Source organism: Pogoniulus pusillus, chromosome 1 (genome assembly GCF_015220805.1).
Source record: "Pogoniulus pusillus isolate bPogPus1 chromosome 1, bPogPus1.pri, whole genome shotgun sequence".
In the NCBI taxonomy this organism is placed as follows: Eukaryota; Metazoa; Chordata; class Aves; order Piciformes; family Lybiidae; genus Pogoniulus; species Pogoniulus pusillus.
Window position 1 is genome coordinate 48,376,318 of NC_087264.1, and position 23,049 is coordinate 48,399,366.

Consider the following 23,049-nt stretch of genomic DNA (forward strand, 5'->3'; position numbering starts at 1 on the left):
TGAAGAACTTCCTCCTCATGTCCAGCCTGAACCTACCCATCTCTAGCTTCACTCCATTCCTCCTAGTCCTGTCACTCCCTGTTATACTGAAAAGTCCTTCCCCAGCTTTTTTGTAGGCCCCCTTCAGATACTTAAAGGCCACAAGAAGGTCACCTTGCAGCCTCCTCTTCTCCAGACTGAAGAGCCCCAATTCTTTCAGTCTGTCCTCACAGCAAAAGTGCTCCAGTCCTCTGATCATCCCAGTGGCCCTTCTCTGGACAGGCTCCAGCACATCCACATCCCTCTTGTAATAGTGGCTCCAGAACTGGATGCAGTACTCCAGGCGGGGTCTCACCAGAGTGGAGTAGAGGGAGAGAATCACCTCCCTTGACCTGCTGGCCACACTTCTCTGGATGCAGCCCAGGATCTGGTTGGTCTTCTGGGCTGCAAGTGCACACTGCTGGCTCATGTTGAGCTTCTCATCCACCAGCACCCCCAAGTCCCTCTTCCCAGAGCTGCTCTCCAGCCAGTCACTGCCCAGCCTGTATTTGTGCTTGGGATTGCCTCGACCCAGATGCAGGACACTGCACTTGGTCTTGTTGAACCTCATGAGGTGTTGTCAGCAAACTTGCTGAGGCTGCACTCAGTGCCTCTGTCCATGGCACCAACAAAGATGTTGAACAAGACTGGTCCCAGGACTGATCTCTGAAGGACTCTGCTTGTCACTGGCCTCCACTTGGACATGGACCTATTGACAGCCACTCTTTGGATGCAGCCATCAAGCCAGATCTTTATCCATCTCATGGTCCACCCATCAAACCCATGTGTCACCAACTTGGAGACCAGGACGTGATGCAACCTGGTCTATTAAAAGGTGTCCCTGCCCATGGCAGGGGGGTTGGAACTAGATGATATTTGAAGTCTTTTCCAAACCAAATCATTCTATGAACCTGTGAATCAGTCTTATAAGGCAAGTTCAAGGTGTGTGATATAACCAGTGAACCAGTAGTGCCTGAGGGATACTGCATACACTTGATTTGCAACACATCATTCCACCAGCATCACTGAGTAGTAATCAATGAATTAAAATCCAGGGAAAAAAAAGATAAAAAAAAAGAAAAAGAAAAAGGAAAAACAAAACAAACAACCCCCCCACAACTAACAACAAAAATAAAACCAAACCAACCCAAACCAACCCAAACCCAAATGTTAATTGCAGATATATCCCATAAAAGCAACATTCATAACTTCATTTATGAAGTTTAGTTCCTGGGATAAAAGGGAAGTATTTCAAATCCAGATAATTTATTATTTTCTTTAGACAATCTAAAGCCTGCATTGTAAAACATTCTATACCCCTCAAGTGCTTTGGGTAGTGCCCTTCCTTGCAGTGCTTAGCTTTAGCTTTTAAGAGGCGTGAACCATGTTAGTGTTTTCACTTTCTGCCAAGTAAGTGTTTTGCTAATGAACTGCTTTGCTTGGGACATCTGAGCAGTACTAAGAGTCTGAAGATTTCTTCCAGGTCCAAGCTTTATGTGAAGATACATGGCTCTTGAGTATGAGCACTCCATTTTAAAATCACAATGTCTTCTTAATATTTCTTTTCCCTTTGGCACTGTACCAGTTCTTAAAGAGAAGCTGTTTTGAAAACCAACTTGAGATTCAATATAGGGGCTACTTCTTGAAAGCCAGCTTCACAGTATCACAGTATCATCAGGGTTGGAAGAGACCTCATAGATCATCCAAGTCCAACCCTTTACCACAGAGCTCAAGGCCAGACCATGGCACCAAGTGCCACGTCCAGTCTTGCCTTGAACAGCTCCAGGGACGGCGACTCCACCACCTCCCCAGGCAGCCCATTCCAGTGTCCAATGACTCTCTCAGTGAAGAAATTTCTCCTCACCTCGAGCCTAAATTACCCCTGGCGTAGCTTGAGGCTGTGTCCTCTTGTTCTGGTGCTGGCCACCTGAGAGAAGAAAGCAACCTCCTCCTGGCCACAACCTCCCTTCAGGTAGTTGTAGACAGCAATAAGGTCTCCCCTGAGCCTCCTCTTCTCCAGGCTAAACAATCCCAGCTCCCTCAGCCTCTCCTCGTAGGGCTGTGCTCAAGGCCTCTCCCCAGCCTCGTCGCCCTTCTCTGGACATGCTCAAGCATCTCAATGTCCCTCCTAAACTGGGGGGCCCAGAACTGAACACAGCACTCAAGGTGTGGTCTAACCAGTGCAGAGTACAGGGGCAGAATGACCTCCCTGCTCCTGCTGGCCACACCATTCCTGATGCAGGCCAGGATGCCACTGGCTCTCTTGGCCACCTGGGCACACTGCTGGCTCATGTTCAGGTGGGTATCAATCAGCACCCCCAGATCTCTTTCTGTTTGGCTGCTCTCCAGCCACTCCGACCCCAGCCTGTATCTCTGCATGGGGTTGTTGTGGCCAAAGTGCAGCACCCTGCACTTGGAGCTATTGAAGCCATCCCCTTGGACTCTGCCCATCTGTCCAGGTGGTCAAGGTCCCGCTGCAGAGCCCTTCTGTCCTCCAACCCAGCCATATCTGCCCCCAGCTTGGTGTCATCTGCAAACTTGCTGCTGACTGACTCCATGCCCTCATCGAGTATAGTTGTGGAGGTAAAAAAAACAGACTACAGCTCCTGAGTTGTTTCCCACATCAGCGCTTTTAAGAAACTATACAGACTTAGATTGCTACGTGAGATTGTTGAAATAAAAAAGCTCTTATCGTTTGTTCTCCATGAAGTTCATGTATGTTAATATCAGAATTAAAAAGGTGCAGATCAACATGGTCCTGATGATTAAAAAAGTGATGAAAGCCCATAACAGCTTTCTGTTTTCAAGTTTAGCATTAGCAAGTCTCTCTTGTGATGTATTTTTCTGCTCATATTAGTTTAGCCAAGTACCTTACCGTGAGAGAAGTGGCATTAAAAGTGTGAACAACTCTAAATTTGCATTCACTATGTTTCATAGCAAAGCTGGATTCAACAGCCAGTGAGTACCTATACTTGCATACAGCAGGGTTTTGGAAAGGGTAATTTTAGAAACCACCAATCCTTGTGCTTTTGCACATAGGTAACTGACTCAAGTAATAAACGGTACAACATAGCCTCTTACATACAAGCAACCGGTACCCAGGTTAAAGATCACAGTATCACAGTATCACCAAGGTTGGAAGAGACCTCATAGATCATCAAGTCCAACCCTTTACCACAGAGCTCAAGGCTAGACCATGGCACCAAGTGCCACGTCCAATCCTGCCTTGAACAGCTCCAGGGACGGCGACTCCACCACCTCCCCGGGCAGCCCATTCCAGTATCCAATCACTCTCTCAGTGAAGAAGAAGGCCAGCTCTCAGTGAAGAAGATGGCCAGCTTACTCAGACTTCAGTGACCCTGCATGGTTGACCAGACATTTCAACCACTACCCAATTAAGTCAACATAAACTGAAACTCAAACCATTGTTTCACAATGTCAAATGTACAGCATCAATACCAGACTACAAAGATGCTGGCTTGTAACTTCAGTGTTGATGTTAATATTACACCACATCATCACGCCAATGAAAAGATCTATTATACTCAGCAGGGAATAAAATTATAAAGGCATCCAGGCTTTCAAACCAAAAGTAAAGGAATTTCCTGTTTGAAACCAATGTAAAATCAAAAGCAGAGAGATTCATATAATCAAATTGTGAGAACTGGATTATCTCCATCTTAGGAAACAGAATAAAGAAAAATAAAGAAACCAAAGACCAGGTAGCAAGCTAATACTGAAAGAATTTTCACTACCAAATACTGTTTGTATTTCAGTAGTGAAATGATTACTTTAGTTCTCTTAAATGACATGCAAGGCCTGAGAGCAAATGTTGAAGAAAAGAATGGTTAGAAGTGTGGTAATAGGGGAAAAAAAAGTCAAGCCTCTCTGTAATAGCTGTGTCCACAGCTTTGGTGACACTTTGGATACCACTTGCCTATCGTATTCCATAACTTTAGTTACAGAAGGCATTATCACAGTATCACTGAGGTTGGAAGAGACCTCATAGATCATCAAGTCCAACTCTTTACCACAGAGCTCAAGGCCAGACCATGGCACCAAGTGCCACATCCAATCTTGCCTTGAACAGCTCCAGTGACGGCGACTCCACCACTTCCCCGGGCAGCCCATTCCAGTGTCCAATGACTCTCTCAGTGAAGAACTTTCTCCTCACCTCAAGCCTAAATTTCCCCTGGTGTAGCTTCAGGCTGTGTCCTCTTGTTCTGGTGCTGGCCACCTGAGAGAAGAAAGCAACCTCCTCCTGGCCACAACCTCCCTTCAGGTAGTTGTAGACAGCAACAAGGTCTCCCCTGAGCCTCCTCTTCTCCAGGCTAACCAATCCCAGCTCCCTCAGCCTCTCCTCGTAGGGCTGTGCTCAAGGCCTCTCCCCAGCCTCGTCGCCCTTCTCTGGACACACTCAAGCATCTCAATGTCCCTCCTAAACTGGGGGGCCCAGAACTGAACACAGCACTCAAGGTGTGGTCTAACCAGTGCAGAGTACAGGGGCAGAATGACCTCCCTGCTCCTGCTGGCCACACCATTCCTGATGCAGGCCAGGATGCCACTGGCTCTCTTGGCCACCTGGGCACACTGCTGGCTCATTCAGAGAACATACTAGACTTTTTAAATACACAAGGTGACCAAGCAGGATGTCTCTTCTCCCTTAGCGAGAAATCAAGAGATGGCAGCTTTCTGAAAAATATATTTTGAAAGAAATATACTCTAATATGAAGAATAATGGAAAAATAATGATCAAACCTCAGACAAGAACACAGTTTGCAGAGTCAGACAAAGCACACCTCAGACTTTCCCATTTGTTAAAGCTCACCAAAATAATTGGTTTCCCTTAGTTTGTTCATCTAGATTAAAAAAAAATACCCTGACATAAAAAATATCCTGGCATTAACTTTAAAGGTCAATGCTTGAACTCATTCTAAAACCAGTTGTGTTCCAGAAAAAAATCATAGAATCATAGAATCAACCAGCTTGGAAGAGACCTCCAAGATCCTCCAGTCCAACCTAGCACCCAGCCCTAGCCAGTCAACCAGACCATGGCACTAAGTGCCCCATCCAGGCTTTTCTTCAACACCTCCAGGGACGGTGACTCCACCACCTCCCTGGGCAGCCCATTCCAGTGCCAATCACTCTCTCTGGGAAGAACTTCCTCCTAACATCCAGCCTATACTTTCCCCGGCACAGCTTGAGACTGTGTTCCCTTGTTCTGTTGCTGGTTGCCTGGCAGAAGAGGCCACCCCCACCTGGCTACGATGTCCCTTCAGGTAGTTGTAGACAGCAATGCCTATGTTTAAAGAAAATTAATTGTTGAGAAACAGTATTATGGTTTTCATACGTAGTATAAATCAACTGAATCCCTCCAAAGTGCAAGGTTCAACTCCTAACTCACCTTCAAACTGCAGATTAATGAGCAGGGGAAGGACTGCTAAGTACAATAATGGCTAGAGGAGAAGAAAAGCTTCAGTAAACAGGAAAGCGGTCTTCAAATAAAATATAAAATAAGATGAGTTGGAGAGATAAAGAGGCATAGAAAGACTCTTCCAGACTGGAGATTTGCAGAAAAAACTACCAGAGTAGACAACTTATCTGAGGGATGCAGCTGTTTGACATAACTCTAGCAAAAGCAAGCATTAAAATCATTTCCTTGAGGGGCAGTTGCTTCCAGACCTCTGGTTTTGCACTAAGGTAGCTCACTTTCTGCTTGATGAGGATAAGATGAAGCGCAGCTTTCAAAAACAAGCTGTCCTTCCTAGTCAGAAAAAAAGGAGTCATAATTGATTAGGTAATTTCTGGTTCTCTCAAGAGCAATCTATTGTCTCAAGAAACAACTTAGGCTAAAGCAAGTCGAGCTCTGCTCTGATAGATGAAAAGCAAAAAGCAAACCATAATTTCATCAAGTGTGCCAGAAACGCACCTGGGAACTGTAAAATTCATGCACTGATAACTCCTGCACAATTCCATAACAATATGGTATTTTAACAGAGACTGCTAAGATCTCTGACACTTGGCTACAGCGCTGCTTCTCATGCACATTTACTAATAACCACAACTAAACCGCAGAGAATGTCTCATTCAGGCTACTCTTGATGGCAGCGTTTAGTTATATTTCACCAGTGTGCAAAGTTACACAGGACAAGAAATGCAAAAACAAACCCCAATAAACAACATGTGAATGTGGGGCAGGCTGTGGATGGAGTCAACGTGGACTTCAGCAAAGCCTTTGACACTGTCTGCCACAAGAAGCTCCTAGCCAAGCTGGCAGCTCATGGTTTGGACAGATTCACTCTGTGCTGGATCAAGAACTGGCTGGATGGCAGAGCCCAGAGAGTGGTGGTGAATGATGCCACATCCAGTTGGCAGCTGGCACTAGTGGTGTGCCCCAAGGATCAGTGCAGGGCCCAGTCCTGTTCAATATCTTTATTGATGATCTGGATGATCATCATTTATTGATGATGAGTCCAGCATCAGTAAGTTTGCAGATGACACCAAGCTAGGAGCAGGTGTGGAGCCGTTGGAAGGTAGGAGAGCCCTGCAGAGGGACCTGGACAGGCTGGATGGGTGGGCAGAGGCCAATGGGATGAGATTGAACAAGGCCAAGTGCAGGGTTCTGCACTTTGGCTACAACAACCCCAAGCAGCGCTACAGGCTGGGGACTGAGTGTCTGGAGAGCAGCCAGGAGGAAAGGGACCTGGGGGTGCTGGTAGAGAGTAGGCTGAAGATGAGGCAGCAGTGTGCCCAGGTGGCCAAGAGAGCCAGTGGCATCCTGGCCTGCATCAGGAACAGTGTGGCCAGCAGGACAAGGGAGGTTATTCTGCCCCTGTACTCAGCACTGGCCAGGCCACACCTTGAGTACTGTGTCCAGTTCTGGGCCCCTCAATTCAAGAGAGATGTTGAGGTGCTGGAAGGTGTCCAGAGAAGGGCAACAAAGCTGGTGAGGGGCCTGGAACACAAACCTTATGAGGAGAGGCTGAGGGAGCTGGGGGTGTGCAGCCTGGAGAAGAGGAGGCTCAGGGGTGACTTCATTGCTGTCTACAACCACCTGAAGGGAGGCTGTAGCCAGATGGGGGTTGCTCTCTTCTGCCAGGCAAGCAGCAACAGAACAAGGGGATACAGTCTCAAGTTGTGCCGGGGTAGGTATAGGCTGGATGTCAGGAGGAAGTTCTTCCCAGAGAGAGTGATTGGCATTGGAATGGGCTGCCCAGGGAGGTGGTGGAGGCACCGACCCTGGAGGTGTTGAAGCAAAGCCTGGCTGAGGCACTTAGTGCCATGGTCTGGTTGACTGGCTAGGGCTGGGTGCTAGGTTGGACTGGATGATCCTGGAGGTCTCTTCCAACCTGGTTGATTCTGTGATTCTATGTTTTCCTGTAGTTAATGAGTTCTCACCAACAGAATTCTATCACAGACCCTGTCTCAGGCAAAGGAAAATCAAATCTCTTTCACTCAACCCTGAAGCTGGCATCTTCATACTTACACCAAAATAAACCCTTAAAAATATGCCTTTATTAATTATATGAAAATGAGTTATAAATTATGGGATGCCAGATGTTGCCTAGAAGTGAAAGCCATGCATACCAAGTGCCACACAGCTTCCATTGCTGTTTAAGTTCTCAGCTCCAGATACAAAGCAATACTTAAATAAATTTGATGAGCACAAAAAATGCCCAGGAAAGCAAAATAATCATAATTAGTCCACTGAATACCTCAGCAGAATGACCTAATTTAAAAAGTGTTCTGCAAAGCAATTCTCATACTGAAGGAAATTACATGGAGCAAAATGAAAGCTGCAGCTTTGAGATTCATGCAAAAAAAGACTGGCAAGGGTCCATGAAAAAGGATGTAAGAGACTACAGAGCACACCAAGGATTAGCACTGTCAAGGGTCAGGGCTGGGCCAGGGACTAAATGAGTGACAGACCCTACCAGCACTTCTCCTTTCCCAAAGAGAAGAGAAAGGGAATGAGAGAGGTTGATGGTTTGGAAATGAAAATTAAAACTACTTTAAGGAAAATAATAAATATATACAAAATATATACAAAACCAGTATCAAACCCTACCCCCAATAGCAATTGGTCACCATCACCACTGATGCTGTGGCAGAAGTGCTAGACCAGATTCAGTGGCAGATGGAAACCAGATCCAGCAGCTGGATTCTGGAAGAGGATTCAGGATCTCATGGATTGTGACTGAAGGCAAAATGGAATGAGTCCTCCTCGGATGTCCACCACTGAAGAAGAGAAGCAAAGAAGAAAAAGAAACAGCTTGACTCTTATGATCCCTCAGCTTCATACTGAGTGACGTGCATGGAATGGAATATCATGCTGGTCAGTTTGGGGAACTGGCCGCTTCTCCCTGTGGGTACAGCCTTTCATTCTGCACTCCCAGTGCAACAGCACACAAGATTTAGCAGTGACTTTGGTCTGCAAACCAGTCCTTGGTACTAACTAAAATCATTGGGCATTATCAGTACTCAAAGAAGATACTACCCACAAAAGCATGCCATTAATTGCAGAGTGCAGTTAATGAGAAGAAACTGAGCTAAAATGTCAAACTGCTGGACAGAACTAGTTCTAACTGAAACCAGGACAAGCACACACTTTCAATTTCACAGTATCACAGTATTACCAGGATCAGAAGAGACCTCACAGATCATCAAGTCCAACCCTTTACCACACAGCTCAAGGCCAGACCATGGCACCAAGTGCCACGTCCAATCCTGCCTTGAACAGCCACAGGGACAGCGACTCCACCACCTCCCCGGGCAGCCCATTCCAGTGTCCAATGACTCTCTCAGTGAAGAACTTTCTCCTCACCTCCAGCCTAAATCTCCCCTGGCGTAGCTTGAGGCTGTGTCCTCTTGTTCTGGTGCTGGCCACCTGAGAGAAGAGAGCAACCTCCTCCTGGCCACAACCACCCCTCAGGTAGTTGTAGACAGCAATAAGGTCTCCCCTGAGCCTCCTCTTCTCCAGGCTAACCAATCCCAGCTCCCTCAGCCTCTCCTCGTAGGGCTGTGCTCAAGGCCTCTCCCCAGCCTCGTCGCCCTTCTCTGGACATGCTTAAGCATCTCAATGTCCCTTCTAAACTGGGGGGCCCAGAACTGAACACAGGACTTCCAAGCCTTCTCTGGTTTTCTTTCTTCTTCTTTTCCTTTAAACAAGGAGAACTTAAATATCAAGAGCAGCTATTAACACTGTAGTGACCTGGGGCCTCATGGCCATATCCTGAATTATTTGGACTAAAACTACTGACATTTTCATTCCATTACATCAGCCTTGCTTGTTAGTATTTTTCCACTAGGAAAAATCTGTAGTTTTTTTTCCCTCCACTCTCTTTTAGGTGGCCAGTTTGGCAGCAAAAAGCATGGAGATGGTTGGGCTTTTTTAAAGAGAGCTGACAGAAATGAAGCCCTCAAATGAACTGGATTAAAAAACAGAATTATATTTGGAGACAGTGATACAGAAAAGAAATTACAAAGCAGATACAACATCCATGGCGACCCCCTTGAATTTTCCCCAAACTCAAAACTAAATCTATAGTTCCCAGTGCTCCAATCCTCCCCCCTCCATGCCTCTGCCATCTGTAGACCTAAACAAGCCTCTTGGAGGCCCCAAGACCAGGCCTACTCCTTACATGTTTGTCCCAGTATAAGCAGCTCCTGCCTGACATAGGGTCAGAGGAGGAAAGGAGAACAAGCTGGCCTCACTGTGAGTTTAGAAAGAGATAGCAAAATGATGGGATTGAATAACAATTTTCTAGTCCCTAGAGGATTTTTTTAACCCCATAGTTCCCAATCTGGGACATTGGAAAAGGCAACGATTACTTTGGGTATCAACAAAACCCAAGTGACAACAACGTTAATGTAGCCAGCCCTTTTTGAAGGTAAAATGCATGAGGAAATGGAAGGACTCTGGAAAGACTTTTAATGGAGAATCACAGAATCATAGAATCAACCAGGTTGGAAGAGACCTCCAAGATCATCCAGTCCAACCTAGCACTCAGACCTATCCAACCAACAAGACCATGGCACTAAGTGCAAAGCCCTGATCCACACTGGGCAGTTTTTGGATTTTATTCTTTGTCTTGAAACAATACTTGGTTACTACATACCAAATTATGACATTTCATCTGTGCTTGCAGTATGTGAAATGAATCTTTGCAATGGAATCCAGTTCAAAGAAATTATGCTATAAAATATGAATCAGAGCTTGAGGTGAATACTACTTGTATTTTTGACAATAGAAAATAAGGATTCTTAATATTTTCAGGAACAGAGAAGCAACTTGGAAGTAATACTGCACAGTGCAGATTGACCTGCTGCAAATTCTGATGACTTATTTCACAGTATTTCACACTATCATCAGGGTTGGAAGAGACCTCACAGATCATCAAGTCCAACCCTTTACCACAGAGCTCAAGGCCAGACCATGGCACCAAGTGCCACGTCCAATCCTGCCTTGAACAGCTCCAGGGACGGCGACTCCACCACCTCCCCGGGCAGCCCATTCCAGTGTCCAATGACTCTCTCAGTGAAGAATTTTCTCCTCACCTCCAGCCTAAATCTCCCCTGGTGTAGCTTGAGGCTGTGTCCTCTTGTTCTGGTGCTGGCCACCTGAGAGAAGAGAGCAACCTCCTCCTGGCCACAGCCTCCCCTCAGGCAGTTGTAGACAGCAATAAGGTCTCCCCTGAGCCTCCTCCTCTCCAGGCTAAACAATCCCAGCTCCCTCAGCCTCTCCTCGTAGGGCTGTGCTCAAGGCCTCTCCCCAGCCTCGTCGCCCTTCTCTGGACACACTCAAGCATCTCAATGTCCCTCCTAAACTGGGGGGCCCAGAACTGAACACAGGACTCAAGGTATGGTCTAACCAGTGCAGAGTACAGGGGCAGAATGATCTCCCTGCTCCTGCTGACCACACCATTCCTGATGCAGGCCAGAATGCCACTGGCTCTCTTGGCCACCTGGGCACACTGCTGGCTCATGTTCATGCTCATCTGATGGGTGGAATTTTATCAGTTCCATATAATACAGTAAAACTCTGGAATGATTTGTAACCTGCCAAAAAAAAAGTCTAACTCTAGCCAAAGCATCCCTTCCTTCTGACAATATCTACCACTACTTAAATTTTCCATTTTTAAAAATGGGAACAAATAGAAGTGGAAAAAATGCTTTCTGGCAATCTAAGCCTGACTTGATAAACTGTGCAAAAACCCTCCAGAAAGTTAAAGCTGAGCACACCATGTACAAATCCCCGTGTTAAAATCAAACCAACCAACCAAACCCCACCATACAAGACCTTTTTTGATTCAGAGATAGATTCTTTTTAAGCAGATATCTCACAGAAGTTTAATTAAAGAGAATTTCTAGAAAAAAGGCACACACACAAAAGTTAGAGCAAGTTCTCTTAGCCAATGCTACCAGATTCCCTATATATACTACACCCCAAAGACTTAGATTCGACGCCTTACTCCAGTTCCATTCAGTGCAACAATAGGGCATGCTGCACAAAATAAGGTTACCTTTGCATCTTTGGATATTCACAGACTGAGTAAACCAAACAAGTAATTTAAGCCCAGTTGCAGCATTCCTCTCTTAATAGCTGTCAGCTAAAGCACAGAAGCACAGACAAGTTGAAACCTGTGAAGAGTCCTTCTAGAGCTCAGTTTCAGGTAGTGGAAAACATCTGAAAGTGGAAGTATTTTCAACATTGAAAGACCTAGGGGTATTGAGAGATAGTAGGCTGAAGATGAGGCAGCAGTGTGCCCAGGTGGCCAAGAGAGCCAATGGCATCCTGGCCTGCATCAGGAACAGTGTGGCCAGTAGGACAAGGGAGGTTATTCTGCCCCTGTACTCAGCACTGCTCAGGCCACACCTTGAGTGCTGTGTCCAGTTCTGGGCCCCTCAATTCAAGAGAGATGTTGAGGTCCAGAGAAGGGCAACAAAGCTGGTGAGGGGCCTGGAACACAAACCCTATGAGGAGAGACTGAGGGAGCTAAGGTTGTTTAGCCTGGAGAAGAGGAGGCTCAGGGGGGACCTCATTGCTGTCCACAACTACCTGAAGGGAGGCTGTAGCCAGGAGGGGGGTGGCCTCTTCTCCCAGGCAACCAGCAACAGAACAAAGGGACACAGTCTCAAGTTGTGCCAGGGAAAGTATAGGCTGGATGTTAGGAGGAAGTTCTTGCCAGAGAGAGTGATTGGCATTGGAATGGGCTGCTCAGGGAGGTGGTGGAGGCACCATCCCTGGAGGTGTTCAAGCAAAGACTGGCTGAGGCACTTGGTGCCATGGTCTGGTTGACTGGCTAGGGCTGGGTGCTAGGTTGGACTGGATGATCTTGGAGGTCTCTTCCAACCTGGTTGATTCTATGATTCTATGATCTGCTCCTGGTACAGCTGCTTTAAGCCACTCGAAGTAAATACAGAGTAATGTGGAAAGCCTGTTATAAAGCAGGACCTATGTTTCTTCAGCCTCAAAATACCACTTTCAGGAGAACATTCTCAGGGGATAAGCACAGAGAGTCCTGCCTGAGTAAGTGGGAGCTCATTGCTTGAAGTTACAAACAAAATTAGCATGTTCAATTCACATAGTTACTTTCTGTTTCCAAAACAGCAACTAAATTCTGAACTCAGATGTGCAGAAGTTGTATTGTCAAATACTGAACAAAAATATATCTGCTCTAAAAGAGTGCTTTGTAAAACTGAGATAAATCACCCAGGAATTAAAAAGCGCTACTGATCTTCCTCCAGTGGCTATCTTTACGATATGAATCAGTATGCAGTGGTTAACTGCTGTACTTCAGCTCAGTAACTCTAAAAATAAAAGCAGCTAACTTTGAAATGATCATGGAAACAAGCTTCCTTGATTATTCACCTTGATTCACACTTAGATATATTTCAAAAGCTAATGCCTGTGCAAGTTGGTGTTAGGTACTTTTTTACTGCACTAAGCACGGATGCTTTTCTATTTTAAGGCTAAAGTGGGAAATAATTCTTTCAATGCAGAAAAAAAAAACCAGCCTTTGAGCACCCATGGCAAGTGAAGAATTTAAATTGCATTGAAATGGTCCTTGAGTCACTTGAACTCACTGGGTGTGTTCCAGGTTGAAACACAAGTAAAGCTGCCATTGTTGTCACCCAGTGCAGAATGTGACTACTCAAAATTTAGGTGTGACAGTGGTCACATCACAGTAAAATGCTTCTGTAAGAAGCAGTGAGATTTTTGGCTGAACAGACACTTCACTTTCTCTACTTTCCATCAAATAACCTTGAAGTTTCTGAAGGCAAAGCCACAATATTTCACTAACAAATCCAGTCACTGCTATTTGTCCATTCTTCAACCAGCATGTGCATAAGGATGCACACGTAGACAGTGAGTCAAACAAGCACTGAGATTTGGCATTAAGCTTTCGTTGCAACACAAACCACCTACAAGACCCAGCATAATGTGCTTACAAAAGCCTATGTGACCAAAACCAACAATTTGCCTTTGCTATGAAAAGAAGAATAAACAATAGGATGTACTGCCTTATTGAAGGGAAAAAGTTTGATTGACTCTGTTTACTCTTTTATTTTCTTTAACAACCCTGACCCATTCAAACAGGCTCTGAACTCCTGTTTCTAAAATCTTCTCTGCTTTTCCTTTCAGTCAGCTCAGCATCCTTGACATAAGCATGCACTGCCTATGAGTACTGTCAGGTTGCTTTCTGGCAAAATGTCTTTGGTTTGAAGAGAAATGCAAGAAGTCATTGCAGCCAGAAAAAAACCCACAATATATTTAGGACTGAGAAGTAAAAAGCACATGGTTAATCTAAGCCTTAAGAGATATGACTTAGTATCATGAACATCTAGGAAACTAACAGATATCTAACAGTGTGGAGTAGGGGATGTAATTACTTAAGGCAAATCTTTTTGAAAACTGATTTCTATGTGATGAGCAATTTAGGATAATTTCTCCCTTTCTGCTGGAGTTTCCTACTTTAGAAGCTAAGCCACTAGTAAGATTAATTGGCAAGTGCTATGAGGAATTACTAAACTTTAAAAAGCACTATAGTTTTCTAGGGTTATAATCACAAACAGATGCTGGGAAAACTATTTTATGGAAAAGGTATATTTAGCAAAGAAATTTTCAGCCTGAGAACACATAGATTTGTTTTCTGGATAGTGGGCTGAAATAATTGCCTTTTTCAGGCATTACAGAATGATGGTCTGGTTCACGTCAACAGCAAGGGCTACTTTCCACAACAGCATTCTGTCTGCAGGAGATAAAAGACTTGGGTTTTTTTTTCCCACAGAGGGAAACAATGACAAAAGCATGAAGGTAGCAGCAATGCAGAAATCTGGAGGTGATGATAAAGGGTACGAAGAATGGAGAAAGTTGTTCAAATAAATTCATTCTGTTCAAAACAGGCAGATAACAGCCAAGTATATACAACACTCCATTAAAGCGTGGACCGTAATTTTCCAACTTAGCAATTAAAACTTTAAATTTCACTGACTGTGATAAAAAGCAATTTGAAATACAGGTCACAAACTGAAGTATTTCAAACATTTGAAACACAACTTTGCATTGTGTGCTATGTAACCTTAAAACCAAGAAAGGACATCGCACTTGTTCAAAAGCATTGCTGCTGCACTCTGTGAAGTATGCATAATTGATACTGACATCTTACTGCTTCTCTCCTGACATCCTGTGAGCAGTCAGAGCTAGACAAATAGCAAGCTGGTATAACCCCTGGCTTGGAGAAAATGTCAGTAGGAAATAGCATCTGAGAACAAGGCAGATCTTAAAATGAGAATTGTTTAACAGAATACAGTGAATGAATGTGTGAATTTAAACAATTGTATGAGGGATAATTCAGTTACACAAGCAACTAGAGTGAATTTTAACAGCATTTTGCTTTGAAAGAACTAATGCTGCTGTTCAGCTGATTTAACTGACAAGAACCCAAACATTTAGGAGGGAATGAAAAAGCAATGAGTGTGACACAAAGCAACGAGCATGAACACAAACACAGTGCCCCCTGCAGTCAGATCTCTCATATCAGTACCTCATGTTAAGTAAAGCAATGCCAAATCAGTTCCAAGTTTAAATTAAAGTGGAACACAGGTAAACAAATTGTCATTTATCCACAGATAAAGCCTCCATCACTGGGTGTCATGGTGTCATAGGCATTTCAGAACTTCTAAATACAGAACAAGTTAACCTCTCCTCTAAACACTCCCAATTATCATTTTGTTGCTGAACTCATCTCCTCACTCTTAACTCTCCCAATTTTCACACCATTGCTGAGTCCTCCTGTTTTTAATTACAGCAAATCTTTAAAAGAGGAGTAGATCAATGATGACCCTAGAGAGAGTAGCAGAATTAATAATAATTTGTTCCTTTAGAAATGTGTTGGGTTTTGATAAATACAGCCTTTTAACAGAACATACCAATCAAAAAAAGGGTAACTGCATTCAGGAAATGCATGAGACTTCTGCCAAGAGCATGTCTTTATAGTCAACAGAATACATAATCTGCACTCAAGACAAATGTAAGAGTCTTTGTGCAGAAACTCCCAAGCACAGGACATGCTACAGCTCACAGGAGAAAGCATCTAAGTTGTTAAGCCACAAGACTAAACTCCATAGTCTTTCTTCACACATTTCTTCAGTAATATAGATTAATAAGGTTGTTGCTGTGAAAACAGTAGATTGTACTTAGGAATAAGAACCTAATAAGAATTATGACCAAAAAAGTTGTACTGTAAAAATAGTACAGCTTCAAAGTTTACTTCTTCATCCTTCTAAAAAGTGATGTGTATCATTAAAAAGATGGATTATGAAAAAAGAAATCTTACATATTCCAAATAAGCCATTCTTGTTCATACAAACACAAACAAATATTTGATTTCTGTCTGGGGGTGCTGATTGATACCCACCTGAACATGAGCCAGCAGTGTGCCCAGGTGGCCAAGAGAGCCAGTGGCATCCTGGCATGCATCAGGAATGGTGTGGCCAGCAGGAGCAGGGAGGTCATTCTGCCCCTGTACTCTGCACTGGTTAGACCACACCTTGAGTCCTGTGTTCAGTTCTGGGCCTCCCAGTTTAGGAGGGACATTGAGATGCTTGAGCGTGTCCAGAGAAGGGCGACGAGGCTGGGGAGAGGCCTTGAGCACAGCCTTATGAGGAGAGGCTGAGGGAGCTGGGACTGGTTAGCCTGGAGAAGAGGAGGCTCAGGGGAGACCTTATTGCTGTCTACAACTACCTGAAGGGAGGTTGTGGCCAGGAGGAGGTTGCTCTCTTCTCTCAGGTGGCCAGCACCAGAACAAGAGGACACAGCCTCAAGCTACACCAGGGGAAATTTAGGCTTGAGGTGAGGAGAAAGTTCTTCACTGAGAGAGTCATTGGACACTGGAATGGGCTGCCCGGGGAGGTGGTGGAGTCGCTGTCCCTGGGGCTGTTCAGGGCAAGGTTGGACGTGGCACTTGGTGCCATGGTCTGGCCTTGAGCTGTGTGGTAAAGGGCTGGACTTGATGATCTGTGAGGTCTCTTCCAACCCTGATGATACTGTGATAACTACAAACAGTATCTCAAATCAAAGATCCAAATTTCTAAACCATTATTACCAGGAAATTTCACTGATAACCAAGTGTCACTCATTCTACATTTTTAATTAGACTAAACCAACCAACCAACCAAAAAAAAACCCCACAACTTCAAAACTGAGTTTAGGTTTAACTATTTCAACTAGTTTTACTTGGAGAGGCAGGGCTGGATACATGTGCTACATGCTAGAACTTGCGCTATCCTTTGATCCTATTTCATTTTAAAGGAAATTATACATAAAGCATTACATATTTTTCATACCTATATACATTTTCTAAAGCTATTATGATCTATACTTAGTATTTGCCCAAACCAAGAAATTCACCAAAGCTTATTATATAAACCTAAGCTCTAAGGTAACTGTTAGGTTGAAACAGCAGCCAAGTCTAGTTGAGTGGCATGCCTGCCCACGGCAGGAAGGTTGAAATAAATGATGTCTAAGGTCCCTTCCAACCTAAGCTATTTGATGAATCTATGATATTGCATTGTAAACATTCCTATAAATCCACATAAAATAGTTTTTACATATCCAATTAATCACAAAAAATAAGGTAATTTTTTTCATAGAACTTTGGTTCATATACTGTCAGCTGAGAGCTGTGAACACAAATATTACGAGTTAATGTTTCATCTCTTGTTATAGAGGCTGTTACCTCCACAGTGCTGCTGCTATAGCTCTTTTGCCACTGAGATCATTATCTTTTTGCAATAAGTTGTTAAAGACACACAGTGCTGAGAAGTACAGATATTCATCTACACACAGGCATGAGTAAACACTACAAACTTCCTCAGTAAAATAGTTTTTGCAATGGTGAAAAGGTCAAGAAGGATACACCACCTTGTATTCTTTCCCCATGTGGAATTTTAGAGACAACTGCTTTCACAGAATCTCAGAATCAACCAGGTTGGAAGCAACCTCCAAGATCATCCTGTCCAAACTAGAGCCCAGCCCTGTCCAATCAATTAGACCATGGCACTAAATGTCCCATTCAGTCTTTTCTTGAACACCTCCAGGAATGGTGACTCCACCATCTCCCTGGGTAGACCATTCCAATGGCAAATCACTCTCTGTGAAGAAATTCCTCCTTATATCAAGCCTATACTTATTCCCATAGAATCATAGAATCTCAGAATCAACCAGGTTGGAAGCGACCTCCAAGATCATCCAGTCCAACCTAGCACCCAGCCCTATCCAGTCAACTAGACCATGGCACTAAATGCCTCATCCAGTCCATATTCTACCTTGCTAGAAGATGAGCAGAAAAGGTAAATTAAAATAGTATTTAGAATCAGAAAATAAGAGATGCCTCTAAGGAAAAGAACACAGGTGACCTTATTGTGGCCTTCCAGTATCTGAAGGGGGCCTACAAAAAAGCTGGGAAGGGACTTTTTAGGCTATGAGGTAGACCTCCCCTGGCACAACTTTTGACTGTGTCCCCTTGCTCTGCTGCTGCATGCCTGGCATACCTCTTTAACGTTTCTATTTAAGTAGCATAAATCTTTCAGCATCTATTCAAAACAACATATCAGTACAGAAAAGCTCTAGAACAATAGAGAAAGCTTTTCAAATTGAAACTGAAACTTTATATTGTAAGAATGCTTACAAAGGACTGGCCAATCCAATTAAAGGAATACTTACCCTCCAGCCTGCATTCAGAGTGAAAATTTCCTGAACAGGGAACTTGGAAGCACAGTATTTGTCATCTCCTGTGCCTCTAAAGGCAGCTAATTTCCCAGGCATTTGGAACAGCACCGTGTGTTTACAGAGTGTTTATTCAAAGCTGGATTCAGAGGAGGGTCAGAAAGATACCCAAAAAACCAAGCTTTCATTTTCACTGTGTTGCACTGCCTTAAAAGAGGACTGCCTGGCTTCTTCAGAAACAGAAGCCTTTTGGTATGTCAGTAGGTTCAAGTATCTCAAAATGCTGAAAAGGTGAAACAAAAAACTTTCCCTGTGCTGCCCTCCTATCTGACCTCTTGTCTCATATGCTCCCCTTAAGGATGAACAAGAAATTTCTCTGCATAATTTATAAGCACCTAGGCAAAAACCTGCTGCTTCTTCTGATTCTGAACAAAAAGATTAAGAAAGAAGCTGATTGTAGCTGTTCTACTCTGTTCTATTTGGGGGGAAAAAAGGATTAAGAAAGTACTTTTCCTAACATAGTAAGCACAGAATATACACAATGATGTAAATATGAAGTATATAAACAAACTTAACACATTTATGCTGGGGAAGGCACTGTTGTACTTCAAGCTATGCATTAGTTTGAGGCTAAGACTGATTCTGTACCACAGGAAAATCCAGGAAATCACGTAGCATTGAAGTCAGTCAATATGTAGAAATCAAGTTTTAATTTGGAATTAGACAGCAGAATCATCTTTCCTCTAGACCACAGTATCAGCTCATCACTTACCATGAGTCACCTCTCCTTCCCAGGAGCACTGAATACTAGGCAGAAGTAAATTACTTTTCTGTAGTCTCTGTTAAGAGAGACTTTGTTTGTGTGTCCCAACACACAAAGAAGAGAGAATGAAAATCCAGAGACGATCCAAAGCTATTGTGCTAATCAGAATATAGGTCCAAAACCTTTACGCTGTGGGTTACCTATACCAAGTTAAGATTTCACAATAAAACATCCTAAATTAAGACAGAAGTAGTTATGAATGTAGAGAAGGTAGACTCCAGACTTACCAGCCTCTGCATGCTTTTCACATGGGTAGGACTAATAGATAAGGCCTCTTCATACCAGCGTTTGGCTTCATCGATATTTCCACGAAGTTCAGCCACCTGACCTCTCATGTAGAGAACATAGTGGGACATGGGAAAGAGATTAGCTGCTTCCTGGGTACATGCTGTGGCCTCAGCAGGCTTCCCAATTCCTATGTAGACTTCAGCTGTGGAAGGAATGTGAGGTCAATGAATGATTCTTGCTTCATCATGTCCTCGCATGCTGTATTTGAAACTAGTTTTACTCCAAGCAAAGGTTATTCTCCTACAAAAGTCTTGCAGGTTAAGAGAAATTATTACATTTTTTTTTTTTAAACAGATTATTATTTCATGAAAGATGCTTCTCTAAATGGATCGTTTGAACACCAGAAAAGCAGTAATTTGTTAGCTTTATCTGAAGTTCGAGGTTTTTTTCAGCTTTACTTTTATATTTAAACTGTGAGCATTCCAACACTGTTCAAGAACTGAAAACCCAACACAAAACAGCAAACACAGATCCCTACAGTAGGAGACAGAACACCACCACCTATGGGGTTTTCTCAATTTTACATGTAGGTCACCAAGTAAGCAGTAGCCACTGCTCAAGGTACCAATCAGTAAATGCCAAGTCTGGTTCTGAGTTTCCTCCTTCAGAACAAACAAGCAAATAAAATTATTTCAGATGACAAATTTCCTAGCTAATTTAGCACAAGATATGAAATAATTAGCATTCTGATTTGATAATATTTGTTTGTATTTCCAAGCATTTAATCTAAAATAAAAAACATTTAACTCTGCAACTTTAAAAACCAACCCCAAATCAGCTATATTTAATTTAACATAAATCACTCCTGATTAAATCAGATGAGTAGCCTGACACACAATTGTCTAAACTTATAGAATCACAGAATCAACCAGGTTGGAAGAGACCTCCAAGATCATCCAGTCCAACCTATCCCCCAGCCCTAGCCAGTCAACAAGACCATGTCACTAAGTGCCTCAGCCAGTCTTTTCTTGACCATAGGAGAAAAAAAGGTTCATTCAGTAAGTGATTAACAACTGACAATATAACTTACTTACATAACCTTTCCATGTCTCTAGAATCTAACAGGAAGAACTTTTTTCCCCCCTCACTAGGTAGCAAAACACTGCAGAACCATACAGGGAGTTAAGCAGTTAAATGTGGTATGTGTCTTAAAAAGGAGGCAATTTCCCAATGGTGAATCTTCACTTTTATTTTATTATATGTTCTGTAACAACACTGTAAGTAACATTGCTGATTTCTATGCAAGTATCCCATACATACTGAAGAAGATACCTTCCAGAATACCTGCTTTGTATCATACTTCTGATTATTCCTAAACTAAATTCTTCATGGATAAGGGAGTGTTCCCTTTGTTCTACAGAAGATGTGACTTTCTTGGTAACAGCTGCACTATAAAATGCCTGCCTTATCTTACACAAATGATCATACAGATGAAAAAGCTCTAATGTGCTGCTTCTTTCTTGTCTAGCTTCAGTGCCACACACACCTGGAAGAAGTTTGATCTGATAATTCATAACAGATTCTGACTGAAATTAACAGATTTTTGCAAGCCACTAAGCAATAGAACAAGGGGACACAGTCTCAAGTTGTGCCGGGGTAGATATAGGCTGGATGTTAGGAGGAAGTTGTTGGCAGAGAGAGTGATTGGCATTGGAATGGGCTGCCCAGGGAGGCGGTGGAGGCACCGTCCCTGGAGGTGTTCAAGCAAAGACTGGCTGAGGCACTTAGTGCCATGGTCTGGTTGACTGTATAGGGCTGGGTGCTAGGTTGGACTGGAGGATCTTGGAGGTCTCTTCCCACCTGGTTGATTCTATGATTCTAGCAAGAAGGGGGAATCAAGGAGAAAAAAAAATTACTTTCACAGTACCTGCATGAAGCCATATTTGAGCCAGAGTCATCCAAGGATGAAGAGGACCTTGTTTAGGGGCACTGCTTTGCAGAGATGAAGCAACCTCAGACAGTGCTTGCTCCACTCTGGAAGCTGCTATTGATGTGGCATGAATTGAACCTGTAGAAGCAATGAAAATAAGTACCATCATAGAAAAAATGAAAGCCATGCACTCTGCATAAACCATTTAATCATAACTCTTTACAAAAGGTGTGCTACTTCAAACTCCTCAAGACTTAATTTACATGTACTACGTTAGCAAAGTGTTTTTTCAAATGTCAGGTTAATTTTCCATGTTATGAAAGCTTTTAAACTGGTCTGAAAGGCTGTGTAAAAACCACACTAAACATTGGTACCTTAACCCAACACATTTTTTGGTTGCTACTATGAATACTCTCTATTAAACCTGACACCTCTTTTCTTGCAACATACAATCCAAAAAAAGGTTTGTGATGGTATTGTACAGTGTAACCTCCAGGTTGCTGCGTGCACTTTTACATTAGTCATTGCTATGTCTTTCCACAGAGGGCAATTAGAGCACTATTTAAAGACTAATAATGGTACCAAAAAAAAGAGAACTAAAATATACATGATGATCACAACATCCCTCATCACAAATACACAATAAAACTGTACTGAACATAAACTTTTGCTGATGAAGAAGGTTGAGTTAAAAGTATCTTGCAGCAAAAAAGTCCCTTGTATAAAGCACAATAACAGAGCACACTCTGTTTAGGAGAATTGTTGCAAAATGAGGCATGCACAAGCAAGATTAGAAGCTCTTTGAGAAACACTACCCTTTTCAAAGTACTGGAAATAAAATGCTTCTATGGTTAGAGAATATCTAATGACAACTGGACTTTGGATAGCCAATAACCAACAGCATATTTAGGCTTTTTTTTAATGAAGGCAATGAGTATCTTAAGTTACACTCCTTGCCATCTAAACCATCTCTAGTTGGTTTATAATTACAAAGTACAAATTCTCAGACTGTCTGGGCCTAATCTTAATAAATAATATGTGACATAACCCATATGATCAACTGAGAAGTCTTGTAAGCCTGTCTGCATATCTGTAATAGCCAACAATGGCAGATGTGAACATGAGCCAGCAGTGTGCCCAGGTGGCCAAGAGAGCCAGTGGCATCCTGGCCTGCATCAGGAGCAGTGTGGCCAGCAGGACAAGGGAGGTTATTCTGCCCCTGTACTCAGCACTGCTCAGGCCACACCTTGAGTGCTGTGTCCAGTTCTGGGTCCCTCAATTCAGGAGAGATGTTGAGGTGCTGGAAAGTGTCCAGAGAAGGGCAACAAAGCTGGTGAAGGGCCTGGAACACAAACCCTATGAGGAGAGGCTGAGAAAGCTGGAGTTGTTTAGCCTGGAGAAGAGGAGGCTCAGGGGGGACCTCATTGCTGTCCACAACTACCTGAAGGGAGGTTGTAGCCAGGTGGGGGGTGGCCTCTTCTCCCAGGCAACCAGCAACAGAACAAGGGGACACAGTCTCAAGTTGTGCCGGGGTAGGTATAAGCTGGATGTTAGGAGGAAGTTCTTGCCAGAGAGAGTGATTGGCATTGGAATGGGCTGCCCAGGGAGGTGGTGGAGGTACTGTCCCTGGAGGTCTTCAAGCAAAGCCTGGATGAGGCACTTAGTGCCATGGTCTGGTTGACTGGCTAGGGCTGGGTGCTAGGTTGGACTGGATGATCTTGGAGGTCTCTTCCAACCTGGTTGATTCTATGTCTAAGCAAGAAGCACGTGGAGTCTGTTCCAAGAAAAATGATAGCCAAGGTACCATGAATAACCACTAGC

General features: G+C 43.5%; 1 protein-coding gene across 1 annotated transcript in view; it reads right to left on the reverse strand.

The window, feature by feature from the left end:
* The window catches only part of TTC7B (tetratricopeptide repeat domain 7B), a 155,381-nt gene that overhangs the window by 26,822 nt on the left and 105,510 nt on the right, over positions 1-23,049 (reverse strand). Inside the window, exons 18-19 of the mRNA XM_064151677.1 lie at positions 21,226-21,366; positions 19,298-19,500 (exon numbers count right to left, since the gene is read on the reverse strand). Of these exons, the coding sequence (XP_064007747.1) occupies positions 19,298-19,500; positions 21,226-21,366 (344 nt within the window). The remainder of the gene's footprint in view (positions 1-19,297; positions 19,501-21,225; positions 21,367-23,049) is intronic.